The sequence below is a fragment of the Chionomys nivalis genome, chromosome 9 (assembly GCF_950005125.1).
Source record: "Chionomys nivalis chromosome 9, mChiNiv1.1, whole genome shotgun sequence".
Taxonomy (NCBI): Eukaryota; Metazoa; Chordata; class Mammalia; order Rodentia; family Cricetidae; genus Chionomys; species Chionomys nivalis.
In genome coordinates, this window is record NC_080094.1 from 63,987,258 (window position 1) to 64,011,180 (window position 23,923).

At 35.2% G+C, this 23,923-nt stretch overlaps 1 protein-coding gene and 1 pseudogene across 1 annotated transcript in view; one reads left to right on the forward strand and one right to left on the reverse strand.

Moving 5' to 3' along the window:
• The window catches only part of Ano3 (anoctamin 3), a 228,040-nt gene that overhangs the window by 53,209 nt on the left and 150,908 nt on the right, over window positions 1–23,923 (forward strand). The window contains exons 2-4 of the mRNA XM_057780213.1: window positions 11,493–11,687; window positions 13,413–13,484; window positions 21,890–22,008. Of these exons, the coding sequence (XP_057636196.1) occupies window positions 11,493–11,687; window positions 13,413–13,484; window positions 21,890–22,008 (386 nt within the window). The remainder of the gene's footprint in view (window positions 1–11,492; window positions 11,688–13,412; window positions 13,485–21,889; window positions 22,009–23,923) is intronic.
• LOC130881438 (prohibitin-2-like) lies at window positions 21,226–21,805 on the reverse strand (annotated as a pseudogene).

A 23,923-nucleotide genomic window follows, 5' to 3' on the forward strand; every position in this document is an offset into this window, starting at 1 on the left:
TTAATACATTTTTTTAAAAAAATTATTTGTTTGCATTTCACTGGTTCTAGTTGCTAAAAGACAAATACAGAATAGAAGAATGATCAGGAAAGATTAATGCCTGCTGTGATATTTCCATCTCTTTGATCAGTATGCAACTGGACTCACTCTCAAGAGGCCTTCAATAATAATGTCTGTTTCTGAGATTTTCTCTGAGGCCCCTACACCCTGACAGTATAGTATAGGAACAGAAAGGTTTTATAGTGACTTTCAGGACATGGACACTATAATTTCATGCATGATCAGACTCAAAGTAATAATATAACTGGGTATTCTGTGAATTTGAGTTTAATTTCTGTTTTGTACTTATTGTTATGAATGTCCTTAAGTTTTTTCACTATTAATTATGGGTGCTTAAAATTACAGTTGAAAATTTTTGTGAGAGCTAAATGTATCTGTTCTGTGACATTTCATGGAGAAACATGAACAAACACCTGTTTACCACAGTTGGAGGTAATTAGTCAAGACACTAATTAAATAAATGATTTCACTGATCTAATGAGTTTATTTATGAATACATGTTTCAGGTGGCTGTGGTCTAGGCTGTGTGTATATGAAGTCTCTGTGTTTTATTCAAGAAATTGAAATAAGCTCATAAAGATTGTAAAATATTAAGGGTGCCTTATTTCAACTAATGCAACAATACAGATAAAAAGTGGAAATACTGTGAAAATCGACAACATACCTCATGAGTTAAGGTATTTACAGGGCGTAGTTATTCATTGGGGCTTTCTCATTGGGCCCAAGAGAAGGAGGCACTTAGTTGCTAAGAGTATGGATTTCTATTTTGATTTATGAATTTAGATTACGTTGGCATTGTCTTACTGTGCATGCCTTTCCCAGGATGAATATTCCTTTAATTATGTGCATGCCTAAATATACATAGGCACAAGATGATAAACAGGAAAACTCGTTGCATGCATCTAAAAACCAGTCTAGGCTAGACTAACCCATTATCCAGAGTTCCCAGACTATTTTACAGTATGTAAGGAACACAAATGGAACTAATGTCCCATTCAAGAGACCACCAAAGGGGAGGAACTCAAACCCAGTGTTTAAAGTAGTAATACCTAAAACTTCCTGCAGGTGGAGGTCCTGGGTTGCTAACAGGTTTCAGGGATGTTCAGTTAGGGGTCTGTGTATAGTCCAACCTAGGTGAAGTCCAAGGTTGGTGTATTATTCCTTATGTCTGCCCAACTTATAGATGAGGAGTTGCCTACAGTGGTATTGTTGACTCGGAAGTAGTTGGATCACCAGCATTGTACTGATAATTAAGGAAAACAGTGTTGGCGGGAAAAACTCCACTGCTCAGCAATCCACTGCTTTCATAGCCTTGAGCAAGGGCTGTGCAAATCTTGTAAGTTTTATTTACTTCCCAAGTACTATTAAACTGTCTTTACTTCCTAAGTATTGTAAATTTTATCTTCTTCCCGAGTCTCATAAATGCCTCCACTGTCCAGGAGGAGATGTTTCAATCTGAGGAAATAGCTACACAACAGTATCAACTATCATGCAGAAATGGAAGACCAATTTATAGGCAAATACCAATCAGTACAATTTACCACACTAACAGATTTAAACTGAGTTAAAATAATATTTAAGATCAGGAACAACTCAAAGATCTACTTTTGTTACTCCTGCCCAATAGTTTATGAGAATTTATAGAAAATCCAGTGAGAAAAAGAATAAAACTAAAAGATGTATAATCAGATAAAAGAGAAATGAAACTGATCATACTTATCAAGATTAAGTTGGGGGCTGGAGAGATGGCTCAGAAGTTAAGAGCACTAGCTATTCTTCCAGAGGTCATTGGTTCAATTCCCAGCAACCACATGGTGCTATCTTATTATAATGAGATCTGGTGCCCTATTCTGGCATACAGGCATGCAGAACGCTGTATACATAATGAATAAATAAATCTTAAAAAAAAAGTCTACTTGGGCAGGAGAGTGTGACTTGCAAGATTAAGTTATGTAGAAAAGTCATTATTAAAAACCTGTTTCCGGCCCGGCGGTGGTGGCGCACGCCTTTAATCCCAGCACTCGGGAGGCAGAGGCAGGCGGATCTCTGTGAGTTCAAGGCCAGCCTGGTCTAGAAGAGCTAGTTCCAGGACAGGAACCAAAAAGCTACAGAGAAACTCTGTCTCAAAAAATGTAAAAATAAAAAAATAAAATAAAAAAAAAGCCTGTTTCTGGTGTTAACAATTACATTCGAGGGTTCACAGGAGCAAGCACTCATCCGCTGAAGAACAGCAAGTGCCCTTTACCACCAAACAAATATTCAAGGCCCTGGGAATATTTTATAATTGAAATATAACTGAGATCAAGTTGATGTGTGTATTAATTTATCAACAAATGAATGGCTTCTGAAAGAAAAATTGAAACTATCAAGCTACCAGAAAAAAAGGCTTTAAGGAAAATATCCTTCACATTGACCTTGAGATTGCATCAATAATTTAGATAATAGAGGCAAAAATAAACAGCTGAAATTACAATAAGAGTTTAGTCTCATTATTCAAGCAATCTCAACACTGTTCAGCTGAAAAGTGGATGAACAAATCATGATTTATCTAGACAATGGAGTGACTATAAAATATAAAGCAAAAATCAATTCAAAACCAGACAAAGACCTTAATGTAAGATCTGAAACTGCATAGGAAAAACACTTCACGATGAACCATATGCAGTGACTTATGAATAGGCCTCCAGTAGCTCAGGAAACAGACCAAGAATTGAAAAGCGGTATTACATTAAATTAAAAAGCTACAGTAAAGCAAAAGAAACAATTACCAGTATAAAGAGATGTCTATAAAATGGAAGTCTTTGCTAATGTATATGTACTGAGGGGACAGGAATCATGTCAGATGACTCTTTTGTCTAGCAGGGATAGTAAAGATTGTCCTTTCTCTATTTGGTTACTATTTTGTCATGTTAAGACTCAAATGTCTACTCTTGTCTTAATCTATTTCTGAAATTTCTGTTCACCTGACAACATATCAACAAAGATCTAACCACACACACATACACACACATGCACACACACACACACATACACAAAACCAATTGATAAATGGGCCAATGAGTTGAAAAGACAGTTTTCTTAAAGGACATACAACTGAAGGTGATTTTATATACTTGTAATCTTAATGCTTGAGAGACAGAGGCTAAGGGGTCATTAGAGAAGGAAGTATTAGTCTGGACTGCATGCCAACACCCTGCCTTTGACCATCTAGCACAAAAATAATGAATACCGAACAAAAATACAGAAGACTAATACATAGCTTCAGAGAAATGTAAATCTGATGTACAAGAAGATTCCCTATCATTTCAGTCAAAATAGCAACGTTAAAAAAGCAAATAGCCGCAAATGCTGCCAGAATATGAAGGAAAAAGAGCCCTCACATATTGTTGCACTGTTTTTTCTCTTACGTGGAACACAGTGGTTTTTAATAACATGAATTTAGACTTGGGACCATACGAAAAGAGGGACAGAGGAGAGAAAGGAATAAGAGAAGAAAATAAAGATGAGTAAATAAGGTCATTGTATATTATACACTTTATGAAAATGTCATAATGAAATCTATTGTTTTCTATAATTAATATACAAAAATAAAATTATGAAGGGAATTACTTTTCATGTTCACAGATGTACATTATCAAATGTATTTTACTATAAGAAAAAATGTTAACACTAAAAGATATGTATGGCTTGATTACTATGATAGGATCTACCACTGAACCCAAAGTTGTAATTAGGGATATACAGACTGACCAGAAAATCCCTTGGATTCACTTATCTCTATCTCCTTCCTCCCAGTGTGCTAGGATTACAGATACACATTGCAGCTTCTGACTTTTATATGGGTGATGGAATCTGAATTCTGTTCCTCATGGTTACATGTCAAGTACTTTGGGTAGTTAGCTGAGATATATTTCTAGCTCAATAGCCAGTATCATCTTAATCAGAATATCTGTGGTTACATACAAAATAATCCTGTGATTGAACAAAATCACTTTCCATCATAAGGTGATATCATGAGGATCCATCGACCTCACCTGAGAATCAAGCCTCTTCCTCCTTGTTTTCGTCACAGCTGCACATAATTTTGTCACAACTTTCTGTGGTCTCAGAAGGAGACAGATTATGAATAGTTAACTGAAGAGGGAACTCTATTTATGCAGCTATAAAAAATTGTCACCCATTCTAGAGTGTGACTTTTCAGTGGTGTCATACCTTGAGGTCATCCATCCTCCTGTAGGTAACTCCCTCACCACACTTCTATAATTACACACTAAATAATTTCACCATTTAAAAATGTTGCACTTAGCTAGGATCATGAGTTTCTTCCAGTCTCGGTGCCCAATCTAGGGTGAGGAGACATTTATTCACATCTCCCCAGGAAAGGTTTACACATCAATGGCGAAACCCACCTGTATACCAAGGACTGAACTTCAGTTTTGTAAATCACAAACAAACAAAAGAAAATAAAGAACCAAAGAAGTTATCCCATGAAATGCATGTGAATTTTAATGAGACAAGAGAGTACTTAGCTAAAAAATCAACTTTAGGGTAAAATAACTCAAAACAGAAAAACTGCATAATCTGTCTGACAATCATAAACTATAATGTTTAAAATATGATTCAAAAGATAAAGGCTTAAGTAATATTCAAGCTACAATGACTTTCTATAAAGTATTTCTGATTTAAAAAAGATTTGGGCAATGCACTAACTATAAGTACTGCAACATAATTAGTGAACAATAACAATGAAGACTATTTGTTTTTGTTACATATCTTTCTTCTTTAAAAATTGATTGAATTTTTAAATTTACATGCAGTAGCAGCAACTGGGTTTTTACCATTTTAGACTGGCTGAAGAATAATTGAGACATTTTCTTTCATCATTAATAGAATAAGTTTCCCCATGCATGAGCACTTGAAATTAGTTTTCACTTATGAAATATCAAGCTGCATTTCAAAGCAGATGTATAAATTTCCAGTCTTTGGCACAGCGTGGCAAAGCCCACACATAAGAACAACAACGACAGGTGGCAAGAAGTGGGAAGTTGTGTGACTACAAATGTTCAAGGGAAGCTAAAATATAGAACAGGTTGTGCCCTGATACAAGCACTGCTTACACTAGCCACAGTGTGTTTGGGTTCAGATTCTATGCATCAACAAAATTGCTTCTAGCTAAATTATAACTTTTACCAATAGTAGGCATATATGAATATCTATGGCTCAGATTTCTTCTGTTTAGTGCGATATTATACCTGTGATATGTTATGGGTCTCTTGAAAAATTTCCCCTTCTTCAGAGAAGTACAACATGGGATTTTTGGTAGGTTCAAGTTGCTCATGCAGAACACAAATGCTCTTCTTGAAGTCTTTGGAATGGGACATCCTGTGCTGCCACATTCCTCTTGGCAAGAGCACAAACTTTGTAAATTTGCAGCTTGCCAGAAGCACTACAAGATTTTACTGCTGTATCCTAATCTGAACTCAGGATGTGTTCTCATTACTATCCACTTCCATACAGAATACAGAAAATCCTGTGCCAACATAGAAAAAAAAAAAAAACCACATTGAATAGGGTGCCATAAACACAAACATAGTTACTATGTCGGCATTTGCAAGATATTGAATATTTACTAGCATGATTTGGGTCAAAAAGAAACAACTGCTTTTCATATCTGCCTGTAGCCACAGTGCTGCTAGCAAAAAAAAATTAAATATATTTTACTCAATGTGATAAACAGATACTATGACTGAGAAATTTAGAATTAATAATTATTACTAAAATGTTCTGGTTTTAGCTTTTCTCACACAGGAGTCAGTTTGGCAGCAAAATCTTAAAGGTATCTTCTCCATTCTGGTGAAGAATCTAGGAACAGATGCAGGGTCATATATTTTAGACAAACATGGTTAGATGACGATCTGTCATCAAAAATTCTGAATGTTGAAATTTCTTTAATCATTATTACATGGTAATCTATTAAAATATTGCCATTCTTTCTTCCAACTATTCCCCTGCACCCTCCTGCATGAGGATACATGCAGCCTATGCTACATTAACTAGCAGAAAATGTTCATGGTTTCATGGACTAGAGGGGTATAATTTGAAGAGTATGTCTACACTTGTGATAAACTCAGTATCATTTGTGATCCCAGAAATAACCAGACTATCTCTAACTGGTGTTCCCATGATTTTCAAACGAGACAGAATTAGATGGTGTATGAAAAACAGCATGTAGTATGCATTATTTTCTATTATATCAGTTCTATTATATTAAAATTTTAACCAGGCAATTTAGGATAAACATTATTTCCATCTATCCGCCTCAATCAGAATAATTTTCTGTGCTGTTGAAATTCCTATAATCTCCCATGAAGAGGGACACGGTGATTGCTATTGATTTCAAACTTAAATTGATAAAGAATTCATTATACTACTGGTTTTGTGTGTCAACTTGACAAAAGCTACAGTAATCCGAAAGGAAGGAACCTCAGTTGAGGAAATGCCTCCATGAGAGCCAGCTGTAAGGCCTAGTCCATGTTGGGTGGTGCCATTCTTGTGTTTGTGATCCTGTGTTCTATAAGAAGGTGGGCCAAGCAAGTCACATGGGAATTAAACCAGTAAGCAGCTGTCCTCCATGGTATCTGGATCAGCTCCGGCCTTCAGGATCCTGCCCTGTATGAGTGTCTTTCCTGACGTTCTTCAGTGATGATCAGCAATGCTGAAGTATAAGGCTAATACACCCTTTCCTCCCCACCTGCTTTTTTTGGGCCTGGTGCTGCATTGCAGTGATAAAAATCCTAACTAAGACAAATTGGTACCAAGAGTGGAGTTTTGAGGTGACAGACCTGACCATGTTTTGGGGAGGATTGTGAAAGGACTTTGGAATGTTGGCCTAGAAGAATCATTGAATGTTATGAGCCCAGTGGGATATTCTTTAGGAGCTTGGAAGAAAAGAATGTTAAGAACAGTGCAGAAAATGGGATCCTGGCTTGAAAAATTTCAGAGGAAAGCTTAAAGACTCTATTGGTGCCATCTGTTATTTTGAATTATGATCTTATTGCTCTGGTTAGCTGCTGATGAAGAATTAACTGTGACTAACAAGACACCAGAACTACTAAAGCGAAACCTTCATATTACTGAGACAATTGATGCTGGTTAGCTGGAATTAGGAAATCAGCATTATTAAAAAGAAGCCAGCATTAACAAGGTGAAATCTTGTGCAAAGTGTATCCTGAGAGTACAAAGATGCTGTGTTCCAAGGGTGACCAAGGCTGTACCTTGTGTTGGCAACCAGACTAGGTAATATGTAAATATTACTCACCTGGCACTAGGTTTGAAGGCATGAAGGTGTCATGGAGGGCTGCTGAGACTTGGTACTTCAAGAGGCCAGGAAAGGCCATTGATGAAGGTGCAGCCTCAGTGGCAGTTGAAGGCCCAGGACTGAAGGGGTCATGCAAAGAAGTCATGGCTTGGGACCATGCAGAGAGCATATGTGAGGATATTGGTGAAAGTGCAGCCCAATGCAGCAAGGACCCAAGCATTTTGGAGATGCTAGTACCATAGGAAGAATACCTAAAACAGTAGCAGTAGTGGATGTTGTAAGAGGCTCCGTGTTTGTTCCCAGCAGCTCAGCCCTGAAATAATCACTCAGAAACCATATTAATTGCAACACTGTTTGGCCAATAGCTTAAGCATATTTCTGACTAACTCATATCTTAAATTAACTCATTTCCCGTAATCTGTGTATTGCCACAGGCTATGATTTACCAAATAAAGTTCCAGCATCTGTCTCCAGCTGGGATACATGGCTTCCTCCCGACTCCTTCTTCTTTTTCCTAGCATTTAGTATAGTTTTTCCTGCCTAGCTCTGTTCTGCCCTGCTCTGCTATAGGCTCAAAGCAGTTTCTTTATTAACCAATGGTATTCACAGCATACAGAGAAGAATCCCACATCAAATGGAGTGCGGCCAGCCGAAGCCTCAAAGATAAAGTGTGTGTGTTAAGGGGTGAGGGGCAGAGTCAACTCTACTACCCTCATCCTAGAGCAGGCTCACCTGTGTCCCCAACAACCCTAGTGTGCTATCCTGGAGAGTTGTACACCCATTATGAGGAGTGGAGTGATTATTCTCAGAGAAAATCATCCTATTACTTGAATAGTTACAACCTATTAAAGTTACAGACGCCCAGGACATTCTATAACCTTGCTGCCTAAAAGAACAATCCTTTGTGAGTGCTAGGGGCCCATTTGTAAGATAACTGGAAAATTTCAAGTAGTGAAAAGTGAAAAAAAGAGATGAAAATGGACAAATTATTACATGATCCAAAGAAATAATGATATTGATAATAAACTACATCTAATTTACTTACAAACTTGACTAAATTAAAACTTAATGAAAAAAAATCTGTGCTATTAATTTTTTTGACTTCTCTGTTGTTTTCAGTTTCTAGGCTGTGTAAAGAGAGCCTTTCTATCACAGAAACTCAAAAACAATGGGGATCTTTATGCTAATTTCTCAGATAAATCCATCAGTATTAGAAAATTGATGGTGGTGGGGGCTGGGAGGGCTATCACCCAGATCCAGTATTTGGGAAAAAATAGTAAAACTCAGATCAGAAATTAATGAATTAGAAACAAAGAAAATGATACAAAAAATCAACACACTTAAGAGCCAGTTGTTTGAGGACATCCTAAGTAATTCAAGTTACTCCCTGGTTCAATATTTGTGGAATGGTAATACTAGTGTCTTATTTAAATTGTGAAATTAATATTTAAACTAAAAGAGCTTTTAAAATTGAAGCAGAGTTCCAGAAAGCGGATTATAGTAACTTAGGTTTCAGAATATTGCAGAGTGAATTGGCCATGCCCATTCGAGCGAGGTCTTAGTCTTAATAGTATCAAGGAACTTTATCTATCTTGTCCGTTGCTGAACGACTAAGAATTCATTTGGATACTATGTGTGATGACATAATGCCAGGTACTCAAACTGTGTATGTTTATTAACTAGACAAACATGAGTCCTATCCTCATGCAATATGCTCCATGCTTGAAAAGAGAAAGATAAGTAATAAACTCATAAAATCAGATAGAGTCCATAACCTGGGAGTCTACATGGAACTGACCTAGACACATTGTGTGTATGTTACAGTTATTTAGTCTGGGTCTCTTGTGGCACTCCTCTTACTGGTTCACATTACCCAACCTTAATACATGAGGACGTACAACTTAATGTGACATATTTTGTTGATATCCATGTGAGACCTGCCCTTTCATGAACACAAACACAAGAGGGGTGGATTGAGGGTGGGAACAGAGGGGACATGTGGGGAGGACAAGGAGGAGAGGAGACAGGGGAAACTGCTGCCAGGGTGTAAAATAAATAAATGAATAAATAAAGCCACTCTACATATAAATGGTAAAGGGCTGAGACAGAAATCAGGGAATGAACACCCTTTACAATAACCATAAATAATATAAAATATCTTAGTGTAACTGTATCTAAGTAAATTGGCCTGTATGATAAGACCTTCAAGTCTGTGAAAAATAAATTGGAGACAATATCAGAAGATGGAAAGATCTCCTATGCTCATGGATCCATAGGATTAACATACTAAAAATGGCCATCTTACCAAAAGCAATCTACAGATTCAACACAATTTTAATTAAAACCCCCCAACAATTCTTTATAGATTGTAGAAGAAAAATATTCAACTTCATATGGGAAAACAACAACAATAAAACCCAGGATAGCTCAATGAGTTCTGTACAATAAAAGAAATTCCAGAGGTGTCACCATTCCAGATATCAATCTCTACTACAGACTTATAGTAACAAAACCCACATAATATTGGCATAAAAACAGAGAGGTAGCTATTTGGAATCGAATCAAAAACCCAGATGTAAATTTACACACCTATAGACATCAGATTTTCGAAAAAGAAACCAAAATTATATAATGAAAAGAAGAAACATCTTCAACAAATGGTTGTTGTAATGATGTAATTGAAGGTCTGCATGTAGAAGAATGCAAATCAATCCCTATTTATCACCCTGAACAAAACTCAGGTTCACGTGGACCAAAGAACTGAACATAAATCCAACTGAATCTAATAGAAGAGAAAGTGTGGAATAGCCTTGACTTCATTGGCACAGGAGGCAAGTTCCTGAAAAGAACACCAATTGTGCAGACACTAAGATCAACAATTAAAAAATGGTACCTATGGAACTAAAGCTTTTTGTAAGGCAAAGGACACTAGGACACTGCCAATAGGACAAAACAGCAGCCTCCAGAGTGGAAGTTTTTTTCTATTATCTCTTGATCTTAGTCTTTAAAATATGTTTTGGCCCTCAATTGGAGGGAGCAGGTGGAAGTTTTATTGGTAGCTTAGAGTATTCCACACAAGAATAAATGTTTTCTTCATTGTCAATACAAAGTCCTAGAAAGTTAAGAGATTGGATGTAAGTTCTTTCAATCAGTTCACAATTCTTTTCCACATGCATTTATTTTCATGTTTTGTTTGCATTAAAGTATCAAATGCATCATAGGTAATATCTGTACTTGAAGGTTTATCCATGTTGTTTTCTTTTGAGAGAAAGGAAGAGATGGGGGTAAGAAAGAAAAGGAATAGAATGAGAGAGAGAGGGATAGGGAGAGAAAAATAAAGAAAGAAAAGAGAAGGAAGGAAAGTAGGAAGAAAGGAAGCAAGCAAGCATATTTGGGTTGGCAAGAAGGTGGGCAGGTTCTGGGGGGAGTTGAAGGGGTCTAATCAAATATACTGGATACAGAATTTTAAAATAAATTTTATTTAAAATTTCAGCATCCTTATCCATCTGGAAAATGCAAATTTTAGAAAGAAGAATTCTGTTAAGTTATTTTTAGTGCTAACAGATCAGGCTCTTTCCATGAAAGAAGAGATTATTGTAGTGGTCCAGTAATACTCTCTCTTAACTCTTGCTCACTGGTCAGTTTTACAATAGTACAATAGTCAATTGTACTATTCTATGTTATATTTTTCCAGCTTCTAGATGAGTGTTTAATTTGTGTGTATTTTATATAGAATACAAATATGGGGTCTGTTCAATAATACTAATTAGGATGCGTTGGGTTTTGTTCATTTTTCTGTTTGTAAACCTAAACTATCAACGTTACTCACTGACAATCTTAATAACTACCATCACAATTCATTAGTATTTGTCCAGTTTATTTTATTACAGAACCTTTAAAAATAGTGAAAGTTCAACTAGATGAGAACCTACTTATTGCCATATCTGTGTGTTTTTTACCTTGACAAAAAAAATAAAATAAAACCAATTTATTTCTCAAATCTAGAGTTTTCTTTATCTTAAGAGTATATTCCATGAACAACCATTATAAAACTTATTTGTCGGTCTCTGATGCATAAATTTCATTACTAATAGTCAGCATTTTGTATTTATAGGTATGAACATAAGCAAAAGTGAGATAACAACAGAAGCTTCACTGAAACCATCTCGGAGATCCCTGCCTTGCCTGGCCCATAGCTATGCTCACTCAAAAAGCTTGAGCCAATCTGCTTCACTCTTCCAGTCTACTGAGAGTGAATCTCAGGCTCCAACTTCTGTAACATTTCTTTCTACTGATAAACCTGAGCATGGTGAGTGATAGTTCAAATTTTCTTCTGTTAAGTTTTCTTTTTTAAATAAGGCATTTTAATAATTGCTTCCTTTATGCTTTGCTACATTTGGCTAATAGTTACTTAACTCTTTAGGGATAAGTCTGCCAAAAGTGGGAGATCAGTACACTATATGGATCAACAGGAAAGGCCTGTTGGCTAGATATGTGTTTATTTCTGTCTTGCTTTACAGATTGCCTACCCATGGAAATCTGACCTTTATATTGGGTGTGTTAAATGAAAGATAAAGCCAGCTTATATAGCCACTATTTTATATCCCTGTTGTTAGACCATCCCAGGCAATAATTTACAGACTGTATTAAGTAATATGTCAGCAATAAAAAATTCTATTTCCTTATAAAAACACCACCAGGAAGTTCTGAAAAAGATCCTAAGAAATCTGTACATAAGCACAAAATCTCAGAACAGATTAAATCTTGCTAGTAAAAACAGATAATTGAACAGTAATAATGAAAAATATCAAGTATTTATCTAATAAATTATCAGCTCTTCAACATAAATAAAAGAGAAAGAAAATTTACACGATGTCTTAAACATCCAGGAAAAATCACAAACACACCCCAAAATACAAGCAATTAATGCATACTTTTAAATTATAATGCTAAACATAAATGATCTTAATTCTGAAATAAAGGTATAGATTGGCTGGCTCACTAGAATAGAAACTGAGATCTAGTACTTCCTATCATTAAGTAACTGACACCATTGTCATATAAATTCATAATGGATGGATAAACAAAGTATGACCTACATTCACAATGGAATATTATATGAACTGTATTCACGATGGAATATTATCCATCAAGAAAGAGAAAAAATGCTTGTCACTGCACATAAAAAAATAGAATTGGAGATGATCATGTGAAGTGAAAAATTCCAGACTCAGGGAGAAATAAAATAAGCTTTGAATCTAGTGTGTAGGGGGGACAGGTCAAGAAAGCAAGGTCAAGGCCAGACTATTAGAGAATAATCAAAGGATCAGTAAGGGGCAGAAAGGGAAAAGAGGGAGATGGGAGGGCCAAGATAAAAGGATTTCAGGAATGTAATTTCACAACGAATCCATTTGTTATGGAATTAATATATTTAAAAATAAGAAACAAACTGTTTTAATTCATAGTGATGCCAATACAGTAGAGTTGATTCTTGAGGACGAAGTGGTATTGACAACTAACAGGGTTGAAATGTACAGGTTTTACCAAAAAGATGCCATATTGAAGAAATTTGGGGCAGAGAAACTCTTTTTCACACATTCATCCACGTAAGACACATTATATGCCTTTAGACAACTTGTGTTCATAAAGTCGAATCACGTTCTGTCATTCAATAGGTGTTTATATTTTACCATTCTCCTCTTGATGATTTTCTCGTGCAAATATCTTCCATGAAGAGTCCCTTTAATTCCTTCTTCTCCTGGGTCACTAAGAAATACTAATGTTTTCTTTTCAATATTACAGTCAACTTACTCATTTACGATAGTGTTAATTGTTCAAGAGAATGAACATGTTAAAATGTAACAGGTATTTAGTTGAAAGTTAGTTTTAACTATGGTTTAAATAAAATTTACATCTCAATATAAACTTAAAACATTTCTGTGTAATTGAATATCATTTTGAAGTTAGATATTATAAGTAATTTTTATAGTTATGTATTTACTTCCCCAAATCACAAAGTGTTTTTGTTTTACAGTTAGTTCTGAAGAGAGTAAAAAAGATTCTACCCTCAAATGTTCCTTTGCTGACTTCAGTGAGTTTTGCTTGGGTGAGTTAATTTGCAATATATTTTTCTCTCTCCAAAAACAAAGAATATTCTTCAAACCTAGAACAATTGTGTATAAATGTTTCACTTTTGCTCTTTAAAACTTGAGTAGTGAATATAAAACTCTGAATTTTATAAATATTAATTCATTTATTATACAATTTAAAACACAAAAATTATAAGACTGTAGTGAATAATACTATAACAAAAAGTCAGTGAATTTTAACTTCTTATGAAATTTTTCCATTTTATACAAATGAGTACATTTATCTTGATATGATGAAATGTACCTAATTTTGTCACTGAATATTTTTCATGCAAATAAAAGTTGAAAGATATGTCTTGTTTATCCACTAGTGGATAATATATATATATATTAGTAGATAATAGATATGTGGATAAAATATATATTTGTATATTTTTCCTATAAAGTTCAAAATGAATCTATTTATCTAACAAACTGATCATGAGTTATCTTTATGAAAATACTGATGGTGTGTCTATATTATCTATGTAATAAATGTGAACAGATTATAGACTCCTGGGAGCTTTTAAAAGTCTCTGATCTTATCAGTAACACATGATCAGATTTAATTTATCTAGGGGGTGACATGAATATCCATACTTTCTGCTATTTTCTGGATAAACATAAAGTGGCCAAGATTAAAAATGTCTAATCCAATATTTTTATCTTGTTCTAATTTTTAAGGCATTGTCAAGACATTTCAATATATTCAATCCCTTGAATGTTGTTGTGACAACAGTCTGAGAACTACAAATTAATCATGTTTTTATAAGACCTTTATAACCTGTGTAGCATTGTAAGAAATAGTGTTGGTGGGTCTCAATTCATCTAATGTTTATTGATATCTTTCTACTTGTCCAGCCTAACAACTTAACACCTGATATTTTAAAAATTATCAGTCTTTCAATATCCATTCATGTTTTAAAAAAAGAATAAAACTTCCATGAAATTATAAGCGTGCCTGACCCATATGCATGTGTGCATATACATACACACACAGATTTGAGTATATAATCTAAGTCTGTAACTCCAGTATTCAGTGTGCTGTAACAGATTACAGCTCTCAGGCTGATTTGAGCTCATAGCAAGACTGACATTAAAAGGCAAGAAAAAAACTAAAGTTAATTAACTCATTTCAATTTTCACGAACAATATTTAAATGGAAAACTGCCATTATAAGAAAATTTGCTAATATCTATGTGATTATAATAATGTGAAACACCCACATAATCCATGTGGATGTAGCTCCTAGTTAAAAGATTCTTTTATCACTTTTCTCTGAGAAGGTTCTCTTTGCAGTAGATGGTGATTAACATACAGGCTCACAACTGGCCAAGATGTGGAGAATAAAAGATTTCAGAGTTCTCAGTCATTATTAAATATATATATACTGCATCCCGTCTTCCAGCAGATCATGGATCATGGTGGAAAAGGGGAAAGAAAAGTACAAAAACATGAAGAGGTGGGTAACTACAAAGAAACAGTGTTGCCGGGCAGTGGTGGCGCACGCCTTTAATTCCAGCACTTGGGAGGCAGAGGCAGGTGGATCTCTGTGAGTTCGAGACCAGCCTGGTCTACAAGAGCTAGTTCCAGGACAGGCTCCAAAACCACAGAGAAACCCTGTCTCAAAAAAAAAAAAAAAAAAAAAAAAAAAAAAAACAACAAAAAAAAAAACAAGAAACAGTGTCTACAGGATACAGCAGGAAAGTTGCAGACATAACTCACAGTAGTTATGACAACACAGACAAAACCTGTGAAATGCCAAACCAGACCAAAACCCATGTTGGAGATGGGATTTGGCACGGAATTCAATGATTAGCCATGGAGACATTGTCTTTCTGCTGTAGAGGAAAAGACAGTCTTTTCCAACATTGTATCCCTCAGTAAGTCAACCACTCTCTAGCAGAAGACCACACATGTAAGGATGTTTCGACAGCAAAAATTGGTCTTGACAAGGAAAAATAAAACACAAAGTTAGGTGGATATGAAAGTGATTATGTATCTGAGATGAATCAAGAGAGCAAATATGAAATTAACAGTATAACTCTACTACAGATTTACAGTACTGAAAACAGCCTGGTATTGGCATAAGAACAGACAGGAGGACCAATGGAACTGAATAGAAGACCTGGATATTAATCCACACACCTTCAAACACCTGATTTTTGACAAAGAAGCAAAAAATATCAAATGGTAAAAAGCAGGCATATTTAACAAATGATGCTGGCATAACTAGATATCAACATGTAAAAGAATGAAAATAGACCCATATCAATCACCATGCACAAAACTCAAGTCCAAATGGATCAAAGACCTCAACATAAAGCCAGCCACACTGAGCCTTATGGAAGAGAAGTGGGAAGTACACTTGAACACATTGGCACAGGAGACCACTTCTTAAATATAATATCAGCAGCATAGACTCTGAGAGAAACAATTAATAAATGGGACCTCCTGAAACCGAAAAGCCTCTGTAAAGCAAAGGACACAGACAACAAGACAAAACGACAACTTACACAATGGGAAATGACCAACTTTAGACAGAGGTTTGATCTCAAAATATACAAAGAACTCAAGAAATTGGTCATCAAAAGAACAAATTATCCAATAAAAAAATGGAATACAGACCTAGACAGAGAACTCTTAACAGAGGAATCTAAAATGGTTGAAAGACACTTAAGGAAATGTTCAACATCTTTAGTCATCGGAGAAATGCAAATCAAAACAACTCTGAGATTCCATCTTATACTTGTAAGAATGGCCAAGATCAAAAACACTGATGACAACTTATGCAGGGGAGGTTGTGGGGAAAGGGAACACTCCTGAATTGCTGGAGGGAAGGCAAGCTGGTACAGCCCCTTTGAATATCATTGTGGTGATTTCTCAGAAAATTAGGAATCAACCTTCCTCAAGACCCAGTAATACCACTTTTGGATATATATCCAAAGGATGCTCAGTTTTGCCACAAGGACATGTGTTCAACTATGTTCATAGTAGCATTGTTTGTCATAGCCAGAACCTGGAAACAACCTAAATACCCCTTGACTGAAGAATGGATAAGGAAAATGTGGTACATTTACACAGTGGAGTACTACACGGCAGAAAAAGAAAATAACGACATTTTGAATTTTGCAGGAAAATGGATGGAGCTAGAAAACATTATTTTGAGTGAGGTAACCCTGACACAGAAAGACAATTATCACATGTACTCACTCATAAGTGGTTTTTAAACATAAAACAAAGAAAGCCAGCCTACAAATCACAATCCCAGAGAATTTAGACAACAATAAGGACACTAAGAGAGACTTACATAGATCTAATTCACATGGGAAGTAGAAAAAGACAAGATCTCCTGAGTAAATTGGGAGCATGGGGACCTTGGGGGAAGGGGAGTAGGGAGGAAGGGACAGGCAGGGAGAGGAGCAGAGAAAAATGTAGAGCTCAATAAAAATCAATAAAATAAATCAATGAAAAAGAGAAAAAGTATAAAAACAAACTGTCAAAGAACTGTAAAGAAAGTCACTTGTATCTCTACAGTATGATGTTTTTATTAAACTTGAAAGGGTAAATGAATTGAAATAAGAGGAATTCAATACAATTAAATATACATGAGCATGTTAGCAATGTATGTTCACCTTCAAATGCAAACAGTCTTATTTTCTGCATTTACCTTCAGAGTGCAGAGCACCACTGCTTCTGAAGTTGTTGAACTGGAATTTCCAAGTACTGAGAACCAAACAAATACATCTGGGTAATGACCATTCTTTTCACAGTGAATTATTTGGCACTATCCATGAGAATATTAATGTTGCGGTGTAACTGTGTATAAACAGTGTTGCCTTGAGGACCGATCATTCCTCTTGTTCTTGCTCAATGGAAGAGACCTGAAGGAAGACCATGATTTTTTTTTTTTGCATTAGATCTTAAACTACTGAAGAACTAATGTTCTAGTTACTTTTCCAGCTGCTATGATAACTATTGGGATAAAAAGCAACTTAAAAAAGGAGGGTCAATGAAGCATCTTATAAAGCCAGAATGTCATTTTAATCTGTATTAATAACACACACACACACACACACACACACAAGTGTGGACATGTGTCCAAGAGCATAAGTCAATCATATTATTCATTTATTTACTTATACACTTACATAAAGCATCTTATAAAGCCAGAATGTCATTTTAATCTGTATTAATAACACACATACACACACACAAGTGTGGACATGTGTCCAACAGCATAAGTCAATCATATTATTCATTTATTCACTTATACACTCACATAAATCATTCAACAAAAATGATGATTTTGAAATAATTCATTTTGGGATTCTCACTAAAATTGAAAAATGACAAGGATGTGACTATTAAGATAGTTACGTTTGCTTACACTGAGACACAGTAAAGCCAGTTAGCTTAGAAATAAAATAAACTTATCTCATCAAAACCAGTATATTTGACTTTGGCAATTCAAAACATACATTTATCTCATCAGGTTGTAATATCCTTAATAAGGGCTCTCATTATAAAGTTAAGGCATTTATTTGTTTTCTACAAGCTCAGTAGTTCAGGCTGACTGAGTCGTCATTTCTATTTCTTAAAGTAATATGGCCAAACGAGTATATAGTAATTTTGCTTTCCTTAAATTGACATTATCTCTACCAAATTCTATTAGTGTTTTAATCTTCTCTGAATTGTATTAACTTCCTAGTAGCTTTTAATATCAAATATGATATAAGAAAAAACTTCCTACTAATATTTCCAACCTAATTAAGGGTTACAGTGATAAGAGAATTATCCTTAAAACTCCATTTTTTGGTGATGACATTGCAGTTATTGTAAATGTTTAAGGTTATTTGGCAAACTTGTTCAATTCACAGGTATTCTTGGTACAACTTTATTTGTTTGTTGGTTTGTTTTTTCTTTTCCTTTTCTTTTAATTTTTTATTTATTTTACATACCAACCATAGTTTCCCCTTTTTTTTTCTCCTACCATTACCTCCCGTACCTCCTTTCTACCCCCACCCAGCCACTCCACAGAAAGAATAAGGTCTCTCATGGAAAGTCAATGAAGCCTGGCATACCAAGTTGAGGCAGCACCAAACTCCTCCCTACTGCATCAAGGCTGAGTGAGAAGTCCCACCATCAGTAATAGATTCCAAAAGGCCAGCTCATGCAGCGGACACAGGTGTTCGTCCCACTGCTAGAGGCCCTACAAGGAAACCAAGCTTCACAACTATCACCCATATGCAATTGTCCTACATCAATCCCATACAGGTTCTCCAGCTGTCGATCTAAAGTCCCTGAGCTCCCACAAGCTAAGGTCAGCTGTCTCTGTGGGTTTCCCTATCATGATCTTGATCCTCCCCTTTGCTCATAAAATCCCTCCTCCCTCTCTTCAATCAGACTCCCACAGCTTGGCTTAGTGCTTAGCTGTGGAGCTCTGCATCTACTTCCACCAGTTACTAGATGAAAGTTCTGTGAGGACAATTAGAGTAGTCACCAATCTCAATATAGGAGAAGAAATTTTCCACTATTGCTAGGAATCTTAGTTGGGGTCATTCTTCTGGATTCCAGGTTTCTCACTCATGCCATAATGGCCCTTCTACCAAGATGTCTCTGTCATCATTCTCCCTCTCCCGCACTCCTCCAACTTGATTATCCTGAACCTTTCTTTCAACTGTTAAAACATATTCAGAATATGATAACTGCTTTCCCCATTCACTCCATTATGTAAGCTGGTCTATGATTTCTGGCTAGACTGAAGCAATAGCTGTCTAATTAGACTCTGTGATCAAATGCTTGCATCGTTACAATCTGCTTTCCACAGTGTTATAATGAAAGGAAAATTAAATCTCATCATTTCTCTATTACAATCTCTCCAGGGTTTCAAAACTTAAAATATAAACTTAGTTGGCCTTAAGAGACCCCATGAAACCTGAGACTATTCTACATAGGCCAGTTTCTAATATTTCTTTTCCGTAAAAGTGATGCACCCATTTTTTTTATTTTCATTCATCATAAGATTGTTCTCATCTCAGAACCTCATATTAAAATAAAAACAGATCCATACCAACTCCCCTTCTGTCCCGAAACTGATTTGATTTTCTTCATAATGAGTACTGTGACTTAAAGTTATATGATTTATTTAGGGATTCCTACTTGAGATAAAATTGCAGAGATCTTGTTAATCATGCTGGTATTTGTAGCCCTCTAATCAAGAATAATATATGGTACCGTTTTTGTGTTCAGAAATATTTTAGGATCAGTAGCAGGAGTGAGAACTGGATATAAGTCAGTGTATATTGATATATCTACACACTTTCAGGATCTGTTCTATCATCCACTTGCTACTTTACTGTCCATGAGGTCATTTTTCACAGGGAAAAATGAGCAACAATCTGTTATGAGTAAATGTTTTTCAAATTGTTGCCCTGACTATAATAAGATATTACATGGAGAAAATACTGGCACATAGGCCCAGTAGGGTTCACTGTGTACAATCAACAGCCTTTTCTTGCAACAGAAGTATAGAAATAAGATATGGTTAGAGGCAAACAAGAAATAAAGGAATTAAAAATACTTTACTAATTCCTGGTTACTCATTATCACAATATTAAATCCCTGAATAATCTATGAATTTATTTTTCAACAAAATTTCCATATGGATAAAAAGGGAATATGTTATCATTCAAAAAGTGCAGTTTCACATGTCAATTCTACCTCTTAGTTTTGACAGAGGTTTCTGTCCCACTTGGTCCTGCAGCTATTCACTCCAAAAGAAACACACAGAGGACTACATTAATTATAAACTGACTAACCTATTAACTCAGGCTTCTTATTAACTAATTCTTACATCTTAAATTAGTTCATAATTCTTGTCTGTGTTAGCCACGTGGGGCATTCTCATCTTGCTTCCTCTTGTTTTGAGTGATGACTACAGACTGAGCCTTTTCTCTTCCCAGAATTCTCCTGTTCTGGTTTCCCCACCTATACTTCCTGCCTGGCTACTGGCCAATCAGCATTTTATTAAACCAATACAAGTGAAAAATCATTACAGAGTATAAGACCATTGTCCCATATCTTACTACCTGGGTTCACACCATGTCTACTTTAGCTTTCTGAGCTGTAAAATGGAGATATTGTTTAATCCCTTCTTATGCTATGGATATCATGAAGAATAGAATGAAGGTCTTTTGTGATAGTCAAGTAAAAGAATGTATGTTGGATAAGACATATAATTATAAGAATGAAAAATAATATTAATTCACTATAATTATATAATTATTCATTCTCTGATGTTATAGTAGTCCCAGATAAACTATAACTACACATAAATAGAAAAGTTTCAAATTAGGGAAACTGACTGGTAATGTTCTCACACATCCAAAATTCCCCAAGAAGACCCTCATCATTTCCAGGTGTCCTTCTTGTACCTTTAATTAAATATACTAAAACAATGAGATGAAATGACATTATAAGAAATAATGTCAGTTGAAATAAGCTAGTTATGAAGTTATAATAGCAGTACTGGCTGTAAAATTTATTCTTCTATCATAAATACCTACTTAGACTGTAAAATGAAAGATATGTCATTTTAAGAAACTCCAAATACCATTTATCTTACTTGAGTGGAGAGTGTTTGACCCAATAACCCACTTCTTAAAACTGGAAGAAATATATTCACATTTCTGGAGGTAGATCTCATTATATGCACACTCATTTCTTACCCTTGTTGAGGCTGTCACTTCCCAGAGTACAGCATTCATCCCGTAGATTCTGCACTAGGTTGACAGCAACCACATATTGTTCTGTGGCGTGGCAATCCTCTTAGAGAGGTTCTGGGTGGCCCAGATGGTTCTGAGCTAGATATAGCCAGGATCCTTCTTTGATGGTTCATAGAGCATCTTGGCAGCATCAACCTCCTGCTTAGCCTGCACTATCTTCTCTTGCTGCTCCTACTTTGCATTTTCCACCAAAAATAGAGTCCACTGAGATTTCCTCTGTACTACTTGCTTGGTTTCTAAAGCAACTGGGTATTCATGGCTAAAGCTCAGATCTGTGATAACTGCATCATCCAGGATGAGGCTGATATCCTTGTTGGGCTCTGTCAGATTTTTTTTTTTGACCAGGGGTGACACCTGGGCCTACTGGGTAATCAGCAATGAAGCAGTAAACTCTTGAGCATCATATTGACAATGGACAGCAGCACTTTTTCCTACTAGTCTAATCTAGATGTTGGTAAATGCTGAAGAGCTCCTTGGCTCTGGGTCAAAAACCACACATGGGAAATGTTCATCATCTGCAGATTTTGAGTGAATTAAACTAATTGATTGAAATGGGTACACAAAAATAAGGATAACTGTCTATCTCTGTCTTTTAGCTCTGGGAAAAAATAAGGATCACATGGATGAATCTGAACATGCCAACTATGACCGATCTCGTCTCCTTAATGACTTTGTGATCAAAGATAAGCCCGAATCCAAGACAAAGTTATCTAAGGTACTTCAAACTGAATTATCAATGTGTAATTTGTGCAATGAAATTTTGAATTATTTGAACATTAGTCTGTATGATTGGATTCATGCTGAAAAATCTAAAAGTGCATGTGTGTTAATATGTTTCTGAAAGGACTCAAGCATGAAAAGCTACTTATTGACATAATTACTAAGCAGCTCTTTTATTATTTAACAGATCCAAAATTATATCTTTATTTTTTAAATTTATTCTTAATTTTTAAACATATTTTATCTTTAATTAAAATATAATTACAGTTTCCTTTCCATCCCTAAAACTCCCCTATGTCTCCTCATTTCTTCTCTAATTTATGACCTCCTTTTCTTTAATTATTCTTCTTAAACACACAAAGATATGTACACACATATAATGAGTAAGTATATAAACACAGCTTTCTGAGTCTATTTAGTGTTGCTTATATGTATAGGTTTATAATGTTGACCACTTCGTATTGGATAGCAAAAGGCCTCTCATCCTTGAGAAAACTGATTATTTCCTCTCATAATTATCATTAATTGACTATAGTCTTCTTCTAGGGGTGGCGTCCTGTGAGATTTCCTCCATTCACAATGGCATGCCAAATAGTGTTTCTTTTTTCAAGACTTGCTTAGGTATAGCATACAGTTCAGGTATCGTGGATGTAGCTGCTATTCATAACGAGGAAGATACTAACTTACAGCAGATTTTCTGGTCCCTGATTTTTGTGCTGTGCCCTCTTCTATGGTGTTCCCTGTGCCTTAAATATATATCAATCTGGACTGTGAACCCCAGAGTCAGTTGTTCTCTACACTTTGATCAGCTGTGAATTTTTGTAATGGCCTATGTCTGCTAAAGGAAGATTTTTGATAAGGGGTGTGAGCTACACTTAAGATATGTGTACAAGGGTAAGTATTTGGAATGAAGTTAGGAATGATGGTGGCTTTTAAATACTGCTGTAGTATACTCTCTTCTGAGATCTACAATTGAACGTATGAATGTGACATTATGTGGTACTTCAATGCCTGTATATATTTTAATGATAGCATAGTAATTTGAATCACACTGTGAACCATTTATTTATAGAAACAGCCTTCAAAATTCTTTCTTATAATTATTATGAATATCTAATAAATTGTTATTAACTACAGTGCAATAGAAAACTGCATGTAATTCCCCTACTAAATTGTAGCCCTATACATGTCAAACATAACTATGTAAACACCAAATATAAAGAATGAAGTTGTTTGTTCATAACTCTTTTTGGGTATTAATTCTTCATGTTTTGTTTTTCACTTTGAAACTAGCATATGAAAATAGGTAAAAAAGGAACAAAGAAAAAGAATATGTGATAGATAGATAGATAGATAGATAGATAGATAGATAGATAGATAGATAGACAGACATAGACAGACAGACAGACAGACGGACACAGATTTTAAAATGGATTTTATATAACTGCCAGTCTTCATTTGTGATGTAAATGTAGCAAAATTTAACATATTCATGCATGTATACATGTATTATATAAACATATACAGGGTTTAATACAAAAATCTCTGACTCACATAAATTTAGATAATTGTTCTGGTTGTACTTTGCACTTTGAATAATATACAAAATAAGTGAGGTGCAAGGGAGTGTTTGGGATAAAAGCAAACACAATTATAAAGAGTCAGCAGTAAGGAGAATTAATTAGAAGGGATGACTCATACAAACTACATAGTAGGTAAAAGCCAGCATTAGATAATAGAAAACAAATAGAATTCTATAATAAATTAGTCATCAACCATGAACTAGGGTCAGAAGAATTTATTCTAAATTCTCGCAAGTGCTATTGAGTTTTTCAGATATAAAAACTAACAAAGAATCTTAGAAATGATTCTGACTAGTGCCATTATTGTATAGATAATTTTTTCATCTA